Here is an 18,961-nt window from a genome sequence, read left to right as displayed (position 1 = left end):
TGCAGGCATACTATGCACAGTTCCACTCACTAGTCCAATATGGGATCGTTTTCTGGGGATACTCAATTCATAGTGTAAAGGTTTTTAGAATGCAACAAGGGCTCTAAGAATAATTTGTGGCCTTAAAAAGATGGACTCCTGTAAATCCCATTTTACTGAGCTTAGTGTTCTAAATGTTCCAAGTTTATTCATTTATGAAACTGTCTTGTTCACTAGGGACTACCTCCTGAAAACAAGCAAACTGCTACAGAACAAAAATGTACACAACTATGGTACCAGAGGGCAATCAAATATACATCAAAAATATCACAGAACAACCACCTATTAGAGGAGCATAATTAACATTGGTGTAATACTACATAATAAGATAACAGAGGAAATAAAAAATGCTACTCATCCAATATTTAAAGCTAAACTAAAGGCATTTCTAATAAAGCACTGTTTCTATTCTGCCAGAGAATTTCTGAATACGTAACAAAATTAATTGTAATAGGTACCTATTTTTAATTTGCCTACTATTTTGCTTATACTATGTATTATTGTAACTTATATTTGACCTGTCCAATATCAATTGTACAATTTGTGCTGTATGATAAAACTGGACCAATAAAAAATCAAATCAAATCAAATCAGATTTTAAAATTTGTTGTTCCCCTCACAGATTTGAACACATCATCAGTTTTACTTGCTATCTGAGGCAATGTAGGAAGGGTCTCACCCAGATGTAGTTGAATGTAGGTTGAAGCAGAATATTAGCTTAAAGGAAAAAACAGGTTGGGATTAAATTAGAATAGGAAAAGAAGAATCCTGCTTCTAGGTAGCAGTCATGGGAGGGGTGTAGGCCAGCGGCTTCAGGACGAATTAGGCGCAGGGTAACAGGTCACAAGTTTTGTGAAACCATGTGCTAGCCTTAGCCAGGTGACAGAAAACTTAGGTCAGTTATGCAGGAACTCTGAGAAGGAACATCAGGTTATTATAATTGGAGGAGCAGGAGACAGCCTGGCTATGAATCCAAGATAAATCATTAGGAGTGACCTGGATAAAACAGGAGCAGAAAATGGGCACACAAATGTGGGGTTTGTGGAGCTCTTTCTATGCCATGATCGGCTCTGGATAAACACTGCTATAAGGCACGACTGGACAGGATGCCCCAGACACCGGCAAAATCTCATGTAAGTGTTGTTCCAGTTGATGCTATTGGTAAGTGGGAATACACCTGCACCTAAATATGAAGGGGAAAGACAAGGTCGCTTCTCTATTAGTAGATACTGTAAGGAGGGCCACAGTTACACATGGGACGATCCCTGTGGTTAATGGGACCAGGCAAACAGGTTCTTTAGATTAAAGCCAAAGTCCAGACAGACTACAATCAAGAAAAATAGTACAAATGAAGCCATATGTACAGCAAATAGAGATAAAGCTATGGGTACTATCAACTTACTTCACCAAAATATCAGGGAAACAAAAAATAAAGTAGATGACCTATTAGTGTGTTTAGATGATCTCAAAAATAAGAATGTGATTGATATACTTTGTCTGTCTGAACACCATGTAACTGTGGGGATGGAAAGTGTCAGTACAAATGGGTATAATTCAGCATCTTACACTTGCAGATCTAGCATGGATAAAGGAGGAATTGCCATTTACACAAAACAAGGGTACAAATACAAAACTGTAGAAGTAAGCAAATTTTGTGTTGATCAGCACTCTGAAGTTTGTGCATATGAACTACAGCTAGCTAGTGAATGTTGATATTAGCAACAGTGCACAGGTCCCCATTAGGAGAATGGGAGCTATTCATAAAAAACGTTTGACTTCCTATTATGCTGTCCGTCATACAGATAGAAGAAGTTATTAATCTGTGGTGATTTCAATATAAACTTTCTAAGCAATTCTGATAGGAAAAGTGAACTAGAAGTGTTATTAATGACATGTAACTTAGAATCAATGATCAATTTCCCTACACATATAGCTCAAGACAGTACCACTCTAATAGATAATGTATTTGTAAAGCAAGAGGATGCAGAACTAACACATGCTTTCCCTGTGACAAATGGATTATCAGACCATGATGCACAATTGATTAACTTACAAAACCTAGCAGGGTGTACAGTTCAGAAACCATTAAGTAACAATGTAAGGTTGCTCAGCCCAGTACCTATAGAGCACTTCAAAGAAAGTTTAAGAAATGTTAATTGGGGAGATGTACCTATACAATGAGCCAAATGCTAATGATAAATGCAACATATATCTTGATAGGTTTATATCCCCTTCTAAACATTGTTGCCCAAAAAAATTACTAAATGTAACACCATTTTTCAAAGAAACCTTGGATTGCTAAAAGTATTAAAATGTCTTCAGAAAGTAAAAGAAAACTGTATGAGATAGCAAGAATTAGTAAAGACCCAGGAGTAATTTTACACTATAAAGTTATTGTAACATACTGAAAGAAGTTGTCAGAAAATAAAGAGATACATATGTTAGAGATGAAATTAACAAGTCGGGCAATAAAATCAAATCAATATGGAATGTTGTTAGAAGGGAGATAGGAAAAGTAACGGCGGGGGTATTTAGTATTACTATTAAGGGGAATGAGACTATTTTAACCAACAGTACACAAGCAGTTAATGTATTTAACAACTACACAAGCAGCTAATGTATTTAACAACCATTTCTTAAGTGTAGGTAAAAAACTTGGTGAGAACAGTTCAAGAGAAAAAAAACAAGCAGCACGTGGAAGAGTCAGTTTGGAGAAATCTTAAATTAATTTTCACCTAACAACCTCTTATGAAATAAGGAAAATCATTAAATCTTTGAAAAATAAATGTTCAGTTGGAGTAGATGACATCTCTAACAAGATATTAAAACAATGTGGAGAATTTACAACTGATGTTCTGAGTCACATATGTAATGCATCACTAACTCAAGGTATTTTCCCAGACAGTTTAAAATATGTCATTGTCATAGCCTCTCTAGTAAAAATGGGACACCACATATGTCAATAATTACCGGTCAGTATCTTTGCTTACAGCATTTTCAAAAATCACCAAGAATGTAATGTACTCAAGAGTGGTTAGCCATCTCAACAGTAATGGGATACTTAGTAAATCACAGTTCGGATTTCAAAAACGCTGTTCTACTGAGACAGCTATATACAATTTCACTGTCCATGTAATAGAGTCTTTAAATAGTAAAATATCGCCAATAGGAATTTTCTGTGACTTATCCTAAGCATCTGATTGTGTGAACCATGACATTATATTACAGAACTAGCAATTCTACGGTATAAATGGAACAGCATATGAATGGTTTAAGCCATATCTACAAAAGAGGAAACAAAAAAGTTTCTTTCTATGGTTTAGATGATTTAAGGAAGTTTGCCACTTCATGTAACTGGAGTGAAATTACGTTAGGTGTTCCACAGGGTTTGATCCCGGGTCTCCTTCTGTTCTTGATATAAATGAATGACCTTCCTAACTTCTGTGAAACAAGAAGCTAACCCGACACTATTTGCTGATTCTGCAAGCATCATTATTTATACAGTAAAAGAAACTCCAATAGAAAATGATACACATAATGAATTTGCAAAAGTTGTTCATCGCTTTTCTGCGAATGGGCTTGCTCTGAACTTAAAAAAAAACACAGTACATCCAATTTTCTGCCACAAGGAATACAGTTCCTTCAATAAAAATAACACATCAACAGAAGTCAGTAGACAGTAGCATACTAAGTTTGTAGGTGGACGTATAGATGAGATTCTTAATTGGAAAAATTCATATTTTGGATCTCCTAAAGCGACTAGGTTCAGGAACTTTGCAATCAGAATAATTGCCAATTCTGAGGATATAGAAATTAGTAGGCTAACATACTTAGCACAATTTCACTCTCTGATGTCATACGGAATTATATTTTGGGGTAACTCAACACTTAGGCAAATGTATTCACTGTTCAGAAGAAAGAGGTTAGAATAATTTGTGGGACTCATAGTCGCACATCTAGGAATCTGTTTAAAAGGTTAGGAATTCTTACAACAGCCTCATAGTACATTTACTCACTAATGAAATTTGTTCTCAATGACATGGACCATTTTAAAAACAACAGTGACATTCATGATTATGATACTAGAAGGAAGAAAGACTTACACTCTCCTCTTCTTTACCTATATTTGGCACAGGAAGGGGTAAAATATGCTGCTGTAAAACTTTTTGATAAATTACCAGATGAAATAAAATGTTTGACAGACCATACATGAATTCTTGAATAGGAATAAATAAATTTATAGGTATAATATATGAGTTTTGTGCCATTTAATGATATGGGGTACATGATACAAATTTTAAGCATAAAAAAATTGATTCATGTATGCATTTATTATGCACTTGACACATTCCACATCATAATGGTTACTGTGAGAATGATCAATGGAACACATAACCAACAAATGAAACTGATTGTTGCCCACAGCAACAAGGCCTTGCAATGCAGACTTTGACTGCCCACTCTCTACTGCCTTTCTTACGTAAATCTTGTCCCCTCCACACTTCTCTACTGCTCCACTTCTCTGTGTGATAACACCTTCCTACATGGGCTATAGTTTTTGCAAAAATACTTAACAGCTATTTAAGAAGCATAAAAAAATCGAAAAATTGTGTAATTTAAGACAGAAATATAGTGAATACACATCTTTTATGAGTTTTTATTGTTTTTAAAAATTTAAGTGAAGGTACTCTATTTTGCAGAAACATACAGACAGAATAAAAACATTCTTGTATTCAGATTTGGGTCTGTTCGCTACTTAATAAATTCATGAATTTCATTTACAGTTTGGCACTGGAATAGACATTCCGGACATTTCTTTTGAAATCTGCCATTAACGTTAAGGACTTCTGAATCACAGAAATTATTCAATACTCGAGATGAGAGTGAACTCAAGCACAGTTTTATAAAAAATGTCAATAATCCACTCACTCTGCTATGGTCTGCTATAGGAGGAGATCAGTACAAGGAATCAGCTTCAGTTATATATTTGGCAGGATCTAATATAGCTTAAGGCATGCATGGCAGTTACAGTTGAAAAAGTAAATTTGTTTTCACATTGAAACAATAAGAGGAATTTATAACCCACTGCCTGCCATATTGCCATATAACAACAATGGAAATTTCTGGATGAACTGAAACATAAAATAAGGACTGTAGAGGACTGATGTATCACACATGTAAACACGCAACAGAAAACATTATTCACACTAGTTTTTGAGCTCGTTACCTTCCTCCAGCAAAAATGCACATATTCACACACACAACCACACAAACTCCCAAGCACACTCTCCCACAACTATAGAAAGGTTGACTAATGATTATTGAGAGCAGTTGCCTGCACAGCTGCAGGTGCTGAGGATGTAGAGAAGGACACACAAGGCAAGGAGGGATAGTGGGATTAATGTGGGGAAGATCTTTCGACAGATGACTCAGTGGCTGCACACCAAGACAAAAGTAGTGCAGAAGATAGAGGGGAAAGGAAAGGGGGGACAGGGGTGAGAGAGAGGGGTGAAGGGGGAAGATGGGGAGGGGTGAGAGAGGGGAGGATATAGGAGGGGGAGGGAGTGAGAGAAGAGGGATAGGGGCAAGAGAGGGAGGGGGTGGGAGGGGAAGGGGGAGTGGGGAGGGGAAGGGGAGTGAGGAGGGAAGTGGAGAGGGTGCGGGTAAGAGGAGGGGAGGGGAGGAAGAGTGGCAGATGGGGGGAGGTAGACTGGGAGGAGAGGGGGAGGGAGAGGTGGGAGTGAGAGAAGGGGAGGGGAAGAGAGGGGGAGGGGAGAGAAGAGGGGGAGAGGGGAGGGGAGAGAAGAAGGGGAGGGAGGGAGGGGAGAGGGAAAAAGAGAGGGGGAGAGAGAGAGAGCCCACTTGACACGACACGAGGCAGGAGGAGGGAGCAGCAGGACATAATCTGGACAGGAAACGAATGCTGTAGACAGATGAGAGAAGGGAAAAGGTCAGGTGAGGCAGTGGTAGACAGTTAAATGGAGTTTTAGGCCAACGGGACTGTACAAGTGCAGGATATGGTGGAGAGACAATTCCCACCTGTGTAGTTATAAGAAACTAGTGCTGCCAGGGAGTATCCAAATGGCTCCCTTAGTGAAATAGTTGTGGGAGTCACCTGTGTTGTGGTGCACAAAATGTTCGCCAACTGGTTGGTCATATTTGCAGTTTGCCATAGTTTGGAGGTAACTATTCATGCGAGTAGATGGTTGATTACTTGTCATGCCCACATAGAACACTGGGTAGTAACTGCAGCATAGCTGACACAAAACATGGTTGCTTTTAAATGTGGCCCTGCCTTTTATTGGCTAGGAAATGCCAGTGAGTGGACTGTGATAGGAGATGGTTAGGTGTGTGGGACATATTTTGCACTGGAGTTAACCACAAGGGAATGACCCATGGGGTGCATTCGCAGTAGGTTTGGAATAGGGACGGATACGGATATTCTGTAAACTGCGTGGGCAGTAGAACACTGCACGATGTGAACAGGATACTGTCTGTCAATAAGGTTTTATCGAGCTAGTCCACAGACAGATCTGCTGTGTCATCTCCTGAAACACCAGTAAACCTGTTAACCAGCCACCGACCAGCACTCCGCTGATCTGCTAGTATCACCTTGGCCTTGAAAAGATCAACAAAAAGCTCAACCACACCCTTCACCAGGTTTTCAACTACCTCTCATTACACCCTGAGATGAGGGACATTGTGCCTTAAATCATACCCACATCAACCAAAGTAGTGGTTTGCCAAGCACCAGACCAACAGAATATCCTTGCCATACAGCTCCCAATCCTGCACCCCATGGGTCATTTCCTTCTGGTCAACACAGGAGCAAGACACTTCCATACACCAACCCACCATCCACCACCTCGTACTGCAGTCAAGTCATATGCATTGTAATGTTCTGATATAGGCTAGATGAAGTGTATGAGAACTTTAGGGGAGTTTCAGGTGAGACATAGTTTTCGAGCAGTCAGGAGCAAATGCTGAAAGACAAACATCCAGTGATAGCAGGTAGCTGCTTGGGTCAGCACCAAACACTGTCACAGGGAGCACCTAGAAGTGGCGTGGATTTTGGGACTCTTGGAGGATACTTGTAGGAGACTCAAACAATCGAAAAGTCAGGATGGAATGATGACAATATTATGAAAAGGATAATTGCTACTCACCATATAGCAATGATGCTGGGTCAAAGATGTGGACAACAAAACAACTTTGCGACAGTCTTTTTGTTGTGCCTATCTGACTCGGCATCTCCACTATATGGTGAGTAGCAACTATCCTTTCACAATATTATAGGAGACTCAAGGAATTCTAGAGTTTCATAACAATCAATTACTTGATTCCAACTTTACTACTACACTGAAGACCATTTATAAACATAGATGAGAGAGAACAGAAGAAGAATCACCCAGTGCTTCATTAAGTACAAACATTTGAGAGCAACATTAAAAGTGAGAAAACAGACTTAAATTGGACATTACCCAAGGTTGGTGTTGAGCGACACGTAATCCCAACACTCTGACTGAGAAATACTTGGAATACGAAAACCTGAGGCTTTAGAAAGTATTCTGACAGCACAATGTTTCTGCAGCCACCCCACTAACACTACTGGAATGTCACAGTCATTTGCCAGTCTAACATGGGGCTTTTCTCCTTCATGGTGCCTCCAACCAACTCCATTTTGCATCCTTCCCCTTCTTCTTCTCTGCTGGATGACTGCTTCTAGCATTCAGACTAACAAGCTGTACATTTGGTAGCAACAGCATCCAGCTGAAAGCTAAACATCACTGCCCTTCTTAGTACGGTAAGGAACAACAGTGTTTTACATCGCCATGCTTCACCCTGCAGACGCAGGCTTCTATCTCATGAGCAGAGGCCTCTACTTCAGCAGTTTTCTTCATTTTCCCTCTCAATCTAACTTCTGAGAAACTACTGATGCGGCTGTTCTTAGGTATAATGGTCATTCTTGCTGCATGTGCTAAGAAACTGTTTATGATTATCGCCTACTTACAACAACATGTAGATGGTTGTGGAGATACTAATTAGTTCTCTTTATCATGGCTTATACCCTGGGACAGCTGTCCAAGCATTTGCAGTTCGTAAGTTTCTTCCATTACTATTTCCCTAGAGTAACCTAAAAGCTACGATTTACGCTTGTACCTACAGTGTGTCTCTGGTTTCTTGCCTCGGAGCACTCTTGCTGACTCCCAACAGTCTCAAGCTTAACAGTGAATGATTCAATAAGTTGTTAATATATGACAGCATTTCCTTTCCAATGGCCAATGGCCTTGCCACACTGATAATACTGGTTCCCATCAGATGACTGAAGTTAAGTGCTGTCAGGCTTGGCTAGCACTTGGGATGTTGGTAAGCGGGATGCACTCAGCCGTTGAGACAACCACGTAAGGAGCTACTTCATTGAGAAGTAGTAGTTACGGTCACGAAAACTAACAATGGCCAGAACAGCAGTGGGCTGACCACATGCCCCTCCACAACCACATCCCGTGACACCTATAACCTGCTGTGGCAATCACTCGATACCATTTGGGCCCCCCAGGGCCCGTCCAGACAGAGAATTTCCTACCCAATAAAAGGCAAGGTCATGTGTAAAATCCGAAAAGTTATACATCAGCTATGCTGCAATTACTCTGCAGCATGCTATGTGGGCATGACAAGTAACCAATTGTCTACTTGCATGAGTGGCCATCGTCAAACTGTGGCAGTCTGCAAACTTGATCATCCAGTTCCCAAACATGCTGTGTACCACAGCACAAATGACTTCAACAGCTGCTTCAGTAACTGAGCAAATGGATTCCCCTACCAGAATAGTTTCTCCGAACTACATAGGTGGGACTTCCCTCTCCAACACATCCTGCACTCACGCAATTCCTGTGATCTAAACCTCCGTTAATCAGTTCCTCATTACCTTTTCCCTTCTCTCTTCTGTCCTCACCACTCCTTTTCACTCCAGATCATGTACTGTCTTCTCCCAGCACTCTCCCCCCACCCCCAGAGGTGGCATGCATTCTCTCTTTCCCCCCCGCCTCCTTTCTACCCTTTTCCACCCTTCCTCCTTCCTTCCTGTCTCCCTCTTCATCTCTACCTTCCTCTCCCTTCCTCCCATCCCTTTCAACCCCACTTCCTTTCTCTATCTCTTACAAACTCTACCCTCTGAATTTCTTTTGTCTTGTTGTGCAGACACTGAGTCATCTGTCGAAAGACCTCCCTCACACTATCCTACTAACCCCTCAGTTCTAGTGCATTCTTCTCTCCTCCCTCCCCACCACCATCTGCACAGGCAACTGCTCTCAATAAGCGATAATCAACGGCCAGTCTCACTGCAGGAATGTAGTTGGGTGTCTGTGTGCCTAAATATGTGTACTTTTTCTAGAGAAAGTGTAAGAGCTCGAAAGCTAATATGAATACTGTTTTCTACTGCATGTTTCTATATGCCACACCTCACTCCACTGGTTTCTCTTATATTATACTGTTGTTTAGATCTAGCAAGTACATATTAAAAAGGGTTTGAGCCTATTCCTCGAGCCAATATGACATTTAAAGTTACATGCAGCAGTTTAAATAATAAAATGTGTATTAAATAAAACACTCATACTCAAATGTTTACAAGAAAGTAATCAGTTTATTTTAACTTCGAGTCTCTACTTTACATAACTTACCCCACCATCTATTATGTATAATCCTTTGTCTTTCTTCACAATATTGCAGTGAGACCTTGACACATACATTGATAGGCAATTGATTTCATTATATCGTGCCCTTCCAACTCTGTACTGTAAACAGAATTTCAAACTGTTATCATATCTGTGTTACATGATATGGAGTATGTGAACTTACACTACATCTTACTTGTTGAACATGTTATACTTGTTGGATAATAGATGAGAAGCAAATATGCCTAAAATGATTGGAGTTATAAATAAAGATGTTTTTGGTTAAAATGAAAGCATGTACTGGAGATGTTATGGTAATAAAACAGTGAGACCACATGACCTAGAGAGAGACGTAAACAAATAAGACTTGTTTCTTCTCTGTAACATCTGAGATTTATAACGAGGTGCACATTTATAAGGAACTATTATAACATCTATTATTTTTGCTTATATAAGGTTCCAACTGTTTGAAGAATAAATTATGACTTCTCAATTAGATATTTTAGCTGTTGTTCTTGTTGTTGTTGTTATCTTCATTCTGAAATATGTCACAATTTTGTACAATAATAGAGAAGCAGATGTGCCTAAACAGAATGGAGCTTTAAATGAGGATACATTTGCTGAAAATAAAACCATATTTACAGAACTTGCTAATAGTGATAAAAGGGCAGGATCATGTGACACACAGAGCTATGTAAACAAATACGAACTGTTTCTTCTCTGTAACATTGGGGATTTATATTGTTACAGCTATTATTTTTGCTCATGTATAAGGCTCCCAACTGTTTCAAGAAAATTCCAATTTGACAATTAGGAGCAGCTGCAAAAGTTACAAAGTGTAACATAAAACAAACAAGGTATCTGGCCTTGTAAGTAAGATATGGACATAATGTTGAAGGAAACCACGAGTTTACACAGCACACAACATTGTCTTCACTGATAATGATAAAATATTTTGATAAGCTAGATGTTAAAATAATTAAAATAAACAAATACGCCAGGATGTAAAGATCACGATAAAAAGAAAAAGCTTAGCATTGCTTGAAACTCTCTCTCTCTGTCTTGTAAATTCTTGATTGCCTTCATCATGGTGTCCATATTCTACCTACTAGGTCCAATGGCCTATTTGTTTTTTCTTATACTTCATAACTTTTGTTGCTGCTGATTGTGAAGTTAGGATTATTTTTTGAAACAATTGGAGCCTTAAGTGAGCAAAAATAATGAGTGCAATAATGGTTCCCTATAAACATCCCCCATGTTATAAGTCCCCGATGTCAATGAGAAGAAACAGTTCTTATTTCTTTACAAATCTCTCGGAGTCACAAGGTCTCACTCTTTTATCCCTACAGCATGTCCTGCAAACACATTCTCATTTTTAGCAAAAACACCCTAATTTAGAATTCCAACCTGTATACATTTGTATGTGTGGCAATGAACATCAGACAAAACAGAGATGAGCTAAGCACACTGAAAAACATTAAAGCATCAGCTTTGAAAGACTGAGAAATCAATCAGGCAAAATACAATTTTAAAAAGAGATCCACAGCAGCTGCATCAACCATAAAAAAAAAGAAAAATATAAAGAAAGAAAGAAAGAAAAATAAAGAAAGAAAGAAAGAAAGAAAAATAAATAAAGAAAGAAAAGATGTGATCTCCGTTTATCACTATTCCCTTGTCTGTTGTCTGAAAACAGAATGCACCCAGTAAAATGTAATGCACTAACTGTAAAGGGAGAACAAGGCTTGTATACAGTAAGCAGATTAAAGTGGATATAGGTTGCAGTGGTAATGCAAAGATGAAGAGGCTTGCACAAGGTGGTCCATGTGGAGAGCTACATCAAGCCAGTCTGAAGATACCATCATCTTCATCAAATCATCATCATTGTCAACAACAATTAAAACATAAAGAGACAGACCAAGGCTACTGTATTTTCTCTGTCTGAGTGTGCAGATGATATTACATCATGGCAGCAGTATATCTACATGCACACCATAAGCTGGGTGTTCCCAAGTTAGATGACAACCAGCATCCATGTGAAAGTGGAAGTGTCTTTTTCATGACAAGTTATGCAGATTATCATCATCTTGCCTTTCGCTGCTGTGGGTGTGTATACATGCCCTGCTACATTGCTGCTCAGGTGAATAAAGAGCTAGTTGTGTTTCACAGGAATGATGTTTTCTGAACTGTGTGTGAATAGGCATAGTGTTGTGGAAAACGGTGGACAGCATACTGCACATGTTTTGCGCCAGTCACATGGAAATTAATAATACGATTTGATTTTTATTGATGCTTTTTACGTGCTTTTTTGCTTCTGGACAATTAAAAACCGATGTGATTGATCCTTTTTATGCGGTTTTTGGCTTCAGGACAGTTAAAAAAACGATGTGACTGATACTTTTTATGTGGTTTTATGCCTCAGAACAATTAAAAACCAATGTGAGTGATGCTTTTTATGCGGTTTTGACCTCAGGACATTAAAAATCGATTTTTCCCATCTTATGTGATATGACCTTGCCATGGTGGATGGGCTTACTTAACTAACAGTATCAAAACTGTACACCCATGCACACTGAGTAGTACAGTTTGTTTAAAGTCAAACATACACCTTAGGTATCGTTGTATGATTCATCCTTCATTTTTAGTCGATCACTATTAAATCATGATGCTTACAGCGCCCTCTTTTGCTACATTTTGTAACTATTTGTTTTTCTTCTGCCATACGTTTTCCCCCTTCTCCGATAATATTCCATATCAATTTGAAGTTATTCTGACCAGTGGTGTTATTTCTATAGTGGTTTGAAAGTTGAACTTTAATTATAATGTTTCTGTATTTTTAATTATTTCTAGTTCATATTCCACATCATGGTCTCTATCCCATCTCCTTGGATTATCATTAACATAAAATTAGGTAGAAGCAGAAAGTGTGAAAAAGCTATCTATGATGTTAATGTTACTTAACACAAATTTAATCTTTCATTTTGTTGTCACAATGCTACAAAGGCCAGTTCCCCTGCCCTTGGTAATCAGAAGTCCATACCTGGCTCTAAAGCTGGGTTTCTACTGGCATGAATTTCTTACAAGTAGATCCCCTGCTACCACTCCCATAATTCAACATACGTGTGGAAACATGCAATTTGCATGTTGTTATACCAACTTACACCTAACTTTTGAAAGTTAAGTGGCGTTCTACCTCCTCCACCATCATCTACAAGTTTCAGCAACTATGATTAGTGGATCTGCTCTCATTCTACTCTGATTCATTCAACAGCACAGATCTAGAATCGTTTGTTTATTTACGTGAAAAGTTAGCGTCATACCAAAATAATGTGCTTGCTCTTCAACTAAGTAAATGAATACCTTCTAAAGTGACAAAATATTCTTAAACTATGTGACAGGGACATCTTTTTAACATTCAACAACTCTTTATAATCATTTATTTGTATCAGAGTAACATATCATCTTTCAAAGCGACGAAATGATTAAACAGTATCGTTACTGGCAGAATGGACTTGTCGAAGTTCATATTACAGCAGAACACTCAATACTGTAAAGGTATTTTTTATTTCAGTATAGTGATAATAAGGTCTTGCTTTAGTCATTGAGTGTAAGTATTATGGTGAAATAGAAGTTTATTTTTAACTTTAGAGAATTAAAACTACTCTTGTCCATCATTAAAATCCTATGCAAATATGACAGTGTTCATATTGGCGCTGTTACTGAGTGATTACTTTTCTCCACAGCTTTATAAATTCTGATTACAAAATAAGTGCTGCACCAGTGAAACAAACATATACAAATATTGCAGTGACATCAGTTTGCCAGATGTTTCAGTGTTACTTCTAATTTAATGTGAGGTGGCATGACAGCTTGCATACGTGTACTAGATCTTGCTACAGAGCCACAAATATAGCTCAAAAAAGATTTCAAAATTGATGTTACTCATTCAAAAATGATTTTAAAATGAATGCTGTCTCAAGCAGATAACTTCCTCATTAGCATACTGGATGTTCCCAAGTGATTGCTACAAGATGTTCACTTCCATACCCAACTTTAATAAAAAAATATGACCTTTTAAGTCGAAAAAACTTTTTGAGTATCCCATTCATCAAAAAACAAAGTTCATTGTATATTTTATTTTTAGTTTCAGAAATGTTGATGTGCGAAATCAGATGATTGTTTTTATACACACTGTTTATAATTCACTAGGTCTCAGTGTGGTTTCAGGCCCCAATGGTTCATATTCAAAGATGTGAAAATGTTATTTCTTTCGTGCAAGCTTCTTTTGAATCAAAAACATCTACTGAAGGCACTCTAGCTGATCTGAGTAATGTATTTGATTTAGTAAACTGGAGATACCAAGGCATTATGGCATCCACGACTTGGAGCCTTTGCCTAAGGATCAATTCTTCAGTCACTGTCATTTGCAATGTTTGTTAATGATCTTCAGAGTAATTTGTCATGTATATCTGTACATGATGCAGATGACACAATGACTGCAAATTCTGGAAAAGATGTGAACAAACTGAAACTACAAAACGGTGAGTCCTTCAAGTTATCAAATACTTGGTTTAATGCCAATGAATATCTGGAAAACTACTTGGCATGTATATGGATGCAGGTTTTATCTGTTGCGTAAACTACATAAATGTCTTTCTGAAAAACTGTACCTTTGTTCATATTGTGCATTCTTTCACTTTTATATAAGATTTGGTTTTGTTGGGTGGGGTGATTCTCCTGGAGAAAAAAAAATGTAGCAGAAGTAGAGCATTAGCTGTTTCCATAACTGAAACATCTTGTGGGCCTTATTCCAAACAGTAAATTGTATTAATAGTTACATGTCTCTTCATACACAGTTGTCCCTTGCTTTAAAAGAAAACCACCACCAGTATAGCCTAAGGCAGCTTGTGCACAAACATAATACTTATCAAATATTAAAAACAGATACATAAACAACTAGAGAAAACGCAGTGTAGTTACAAGTGTCTAGTTACAAGACGTTTTAGTATATTACCTTCATAGGTACCACAGGTCTCACTAAAGTGGCTGAAAGAGAAGGTCTATCTTAAACTAGAAGAATATGAGAATTGTGTAGAGGTTGATCTTAATTAATAATTAATTAACAAAGTTTACAGCTTCCATCACCTGAGGAGGTGCAGTGGGGAATTAGTCCACATTAAAGAAGAATTACATGATTGTCAGAACACTCAATAAAGAAGTAGATCAGAAATTGAAATAATGGCCGTAATCTAAACATACTGTCTCACAAAAGGGAAAACACTTCATCCTGACAACTCATTGAAGAGCCCAGACTACTTCTGTGCTGTAAATCTGAATAAGAAAAATAAACAGAAACCCAGGAAAAAATAACGATTATGAAGGGGGTTTCATCGAAAAATATTGTTGTTGTTGTTCTTAACTATGTGACCAATAGTTGAGATTACAGTAGCACACGAGCCATTACCAGCAATTCAATAAAGAAACTTTGGAATACCTGCTTGGTTGATGAGTAATTATTAAAGCCATCAACTCTGCTGTTGAAGAATGAGTGGGAAGATCGTCAATCACAATTTCTAAGGATTAAAACTGTTTCATTGGTTCCACAACTATGTCATAGAATTGAGAAGCAATGGAGTCCACCTGGCACAGTGATCCAGCTCGCCATCAGTGTCCGCTACACACCATGCTGCACAGCAACTGTGGTGAGCTGTACTTAATTCATACTACTTTTTTGTGACAGTAGTACCTACTGTGAAATAATTTAAAAGTGTCTACATCCAAAAACAGAGACGTTGAACGAAATATATATACACCAGCTTGACAGTTCATGGGGTCGCAGGTAAATATTCAAATGGTCATTTCTTTTGTTATGCAGTTATGAATAAGCACTTAAATTTTGTGTGCATGCTTTACACCTTCCTTTGATATTTACAAGAGCCTGGAAACTACTTTTGCAGTCTGGCAGAAAGTAGTGGAGAACATACTGAGCATAATTTCCAGTCTGCAAGTCCAGATTCCTCTTTATGCTCACTGAAAGAAAATATGCCTCTTTGCTGTTTACTCAGCAGGATCAGGAACTACGGCTATTAGTAAAACTTTTGAGTTTTAACTGATTGCTATATTCTGTAAAAGTTCACATGTACAAAATATAATAATATCCCTGATAATAATAATAATAATGGTAACGACACTGCTAGCCAACTAGAAAATGATTTAAATCCAAATAGAGGTGTTTTGCAGGATATGCTTCCTGCAACCACCCTAGAAGGAAAACAAAGACAGAGGATGAGATGGTCAGATGAAGTTAATCGACACCTCATGTTCTGTTATTACCAAGCAACAAACCTAGGAACCAACACAACTGGATACAGATCACAAGTATACACAACATTTATTACCGGATACCCAGAATTAAAATTTTTAACAGAACAACGACTAGCTGATCAGATCCGTGTAATAATAAAAAATAACAGGATACCCCAGTCAGAATTAGAAAACATCAAACAACAAGTACAACAAATACTGGAACAAAATAATGTGCAATCAGAAGAAGAAGAAAATATAGTAATGGACTCAAACATCCCAGAGCAAACAAACAAAGAACAACACGCACCAATTAAAAAATCAGAGGAAAACGAAATCTTAAGACAGCCACCAGAACAAGCACAAATAGAACACGAAGTGACACAGATGTTAGATATAGAAGAAAAATTTCAGCTAACATATATAGAATACAAAGACACAAATACAGACATTAGACCATTCTTGCATAGATCACCAAATAACCCACAAGTCGAAACAACAATAAAAACTATCAACACAATCATACACAACAAAATAAATGAAAACATAACTATGGAAGAGTTACAACTACTGGTTTATATAGGAGCACTCACTACACTAAATATACACACTAGGCAGAGATCAGAACCAACCAACACACAGAAGAAACCCACAAAACCAGCATGGCAACACAGGCTACAGATCAAAATAGAAAAACTGAGAAAAGACATCGGACAGCTAACACAATTTATAAGAAATGAAATCTCGGAAAAAAAAACGAAAAAGGTTAGGTAAAATCTCACAACAAGAAGCGACAGAGCAATTAGACGAAAGGAGGCAGAAATTACAAGCATTAGCCAAACGACTCAGAAGATACAAAAAAAGTGAAAATAGAAGGAAACAAAACCAAACATTCAACACAAACCAAAAGAAATGTTACCAGACAATAGATAACACACACATTAAAATAAACAATCCACCAAACATAACAGACATGGAACACTTCTGGAGCAACATATGGTCAAACCCGGTACAACATAACAGGCATGCACGATGGATACAAGCAGAAACAGACACATACAAGATGATACCACAAATGCCTGAAGTGATAATTTTGCAACATGAAGTCACACAAGCAATTAATTCTACTCACTATTGGAAAGCCCCTGGAAATGATAAAATAGCAAATTTCTGGTTAAAGAAGTTCACCTCAACACATTCACATCTAACTAAATTATTTAACAGTTACATTGCAGACCCATACACATTCCCTGATACACTTACACACGGAATAACATATCTGAAACCTAAAGATCAAGCAGACACAGCGAACCCAGCTAAATATCGCCCCATAACATGCCTACCAACAATATACAAAATATTAACTTCAGTCATTAAACAGAAATTAATGACACATACAACACAGAACAAAATTATTAATGAACAAAAAGGCTGTTGCAAAGGAGCACGAGGATGTAAAGAGCAACTGATAATAGATGCAGAGGTGACATATCAAGCTAAAACTAAACAAAGGTCGCTACACTACGCATACATTGATTACCAAAAAGCTTTTGATAGTGTACCCCATTCATGGTTACTACAAATATTGGAAATATACAAAGTAGATCCTAAATTGATACAGTTCCTAAACATGGTAATGAAAAATTGGAAAACCACACTTAATATCCAAACAAATTCAAATAATATCACATCACAGCCAATACAGATTAAGCGTGGAATATACCAAGGAGACTCATTAAGTCCTTTCTGGTTCTGCCTTGCTCTAAACCCACTATCCAACATGCTAAATAATACAAATTATGGATACAATATTACTGGAACATACCCACACAAAATCACACATTTGCTATACATGGATGATCTAAAACTACTGGCAGCAACAAATCAACAACTCAACCAATTACTAAAGATAACAGAAGGATTCAGCAATGATATAAGTATGACTTTTGGAACAGACAAATGTAAGAAAAATAGCATAGTCAAGGGAAAACACACTAAACAAGAAGATTACATATTGGATAACCACAGCGACTGCATAGAAGTGATGGAAAAAACGGATGCCTATAAATATCTAGGATACAGACAAAAAATAGGAATAGATAATACAAATATTAAAGAAGAACTAAAAGAAAAATATAGACAAAGACTAACAAAAATACTGAAAACAGAATTGACAGCAAGAAACAAGACAAAAGCTATAAATACTTATGCCATACCAATATTGACCTACTCATTTGGAGTAGTGAAATGGAGTAACACAGGCCTAGAAGCACTCAATACACTTACACGATCACAATGCCACAAATATAGAATACATCACATACATTCAGCAACAGAAAGATTCACATTAAGCAGAAAGGAAGGAGGAAGGGGATTTATCGACATAAAAAACCTACATTATGGACAGGTAGACAATTTAAGAAATTTCTTCCTAGAACGAGCAGAAACTAGCAAAATACACAAGGCAATCACTCATATAAATACATCGGCTACACCACTGCAATTTCATAACCACTTCTACAACCCTTTAGATCACATAACATCAACAGATACGAAGAAAGTAAATTGGAAAAAGAAAACACATCATGGCAAGCACCCGTATCATCTAACACAGCCACACATCGATCAAGACGCATCCAACACATAGCTAAGAAAAGGCAATATATACAGTGAGACAGAAGGATTCATGATTGCAATACAGGATCAAACAATAAACACCAGGTATTACAGCAAGCATATTATTAAAGATCCCAATACCACAACGGATAAATGCAGACTTTGTAAACAACAAATAGAAACAGTAGATCACATCACAAGCGGATGTACAATACTAGCAAATAAAGAATACCCCAGAAGACATGACAATGTCGCAAAAATAATACATCAACAGCTTGCATTACAACATAAACTTTTAAAACAACACGTTCCTACATACAAGTATACACCACGAA

At 37.6% G+C, this 18,961-nt stretch overlaps 1 protein-coding gene across 1 annotated transcript in view; it reads right to left on the bottom strand.

The window, feature by feature from the left end:
- The window catches only part of LOC126471507 (uncharacterized), a 334,590-nt gene that overhangs the window by 306,299 nt on the left and 9,330 nt on the right, over positions 1-18,961 (bottom strand). Inside the window, exon 3 of the mRNA XM_050099728.1 lies at positions 9,717-9,830. Coding sequence (XP_049955685.1) covers positions 9,717-9,830 — 114 coding nt within the window. The remainder of the gene's footprint in view (positions 1-9,716; positions 9,831-18,961) is intronic.

The sequence above is a fragment of the Schistocerca serialis genome, chromosome 3, assembly GCF_023864345.2.
Source record: "Schistocerca serialis cubense isolate TAMUIC-IGC-003099 chromosome 3, iqSchSeri2.2, whole genome shotgun sequence".
In the NCBI taxonomy this organism is placed as follows: domain Eukaryota; kingdom Metazoa; phylum Arthropoda; class Insecta; order Orthoptera; family Acrididae; genus Schistocerca; species Schistocerca serialis.
This window is presented reverse-complemented; position numbering and strand designations above follow the sequence as displayed.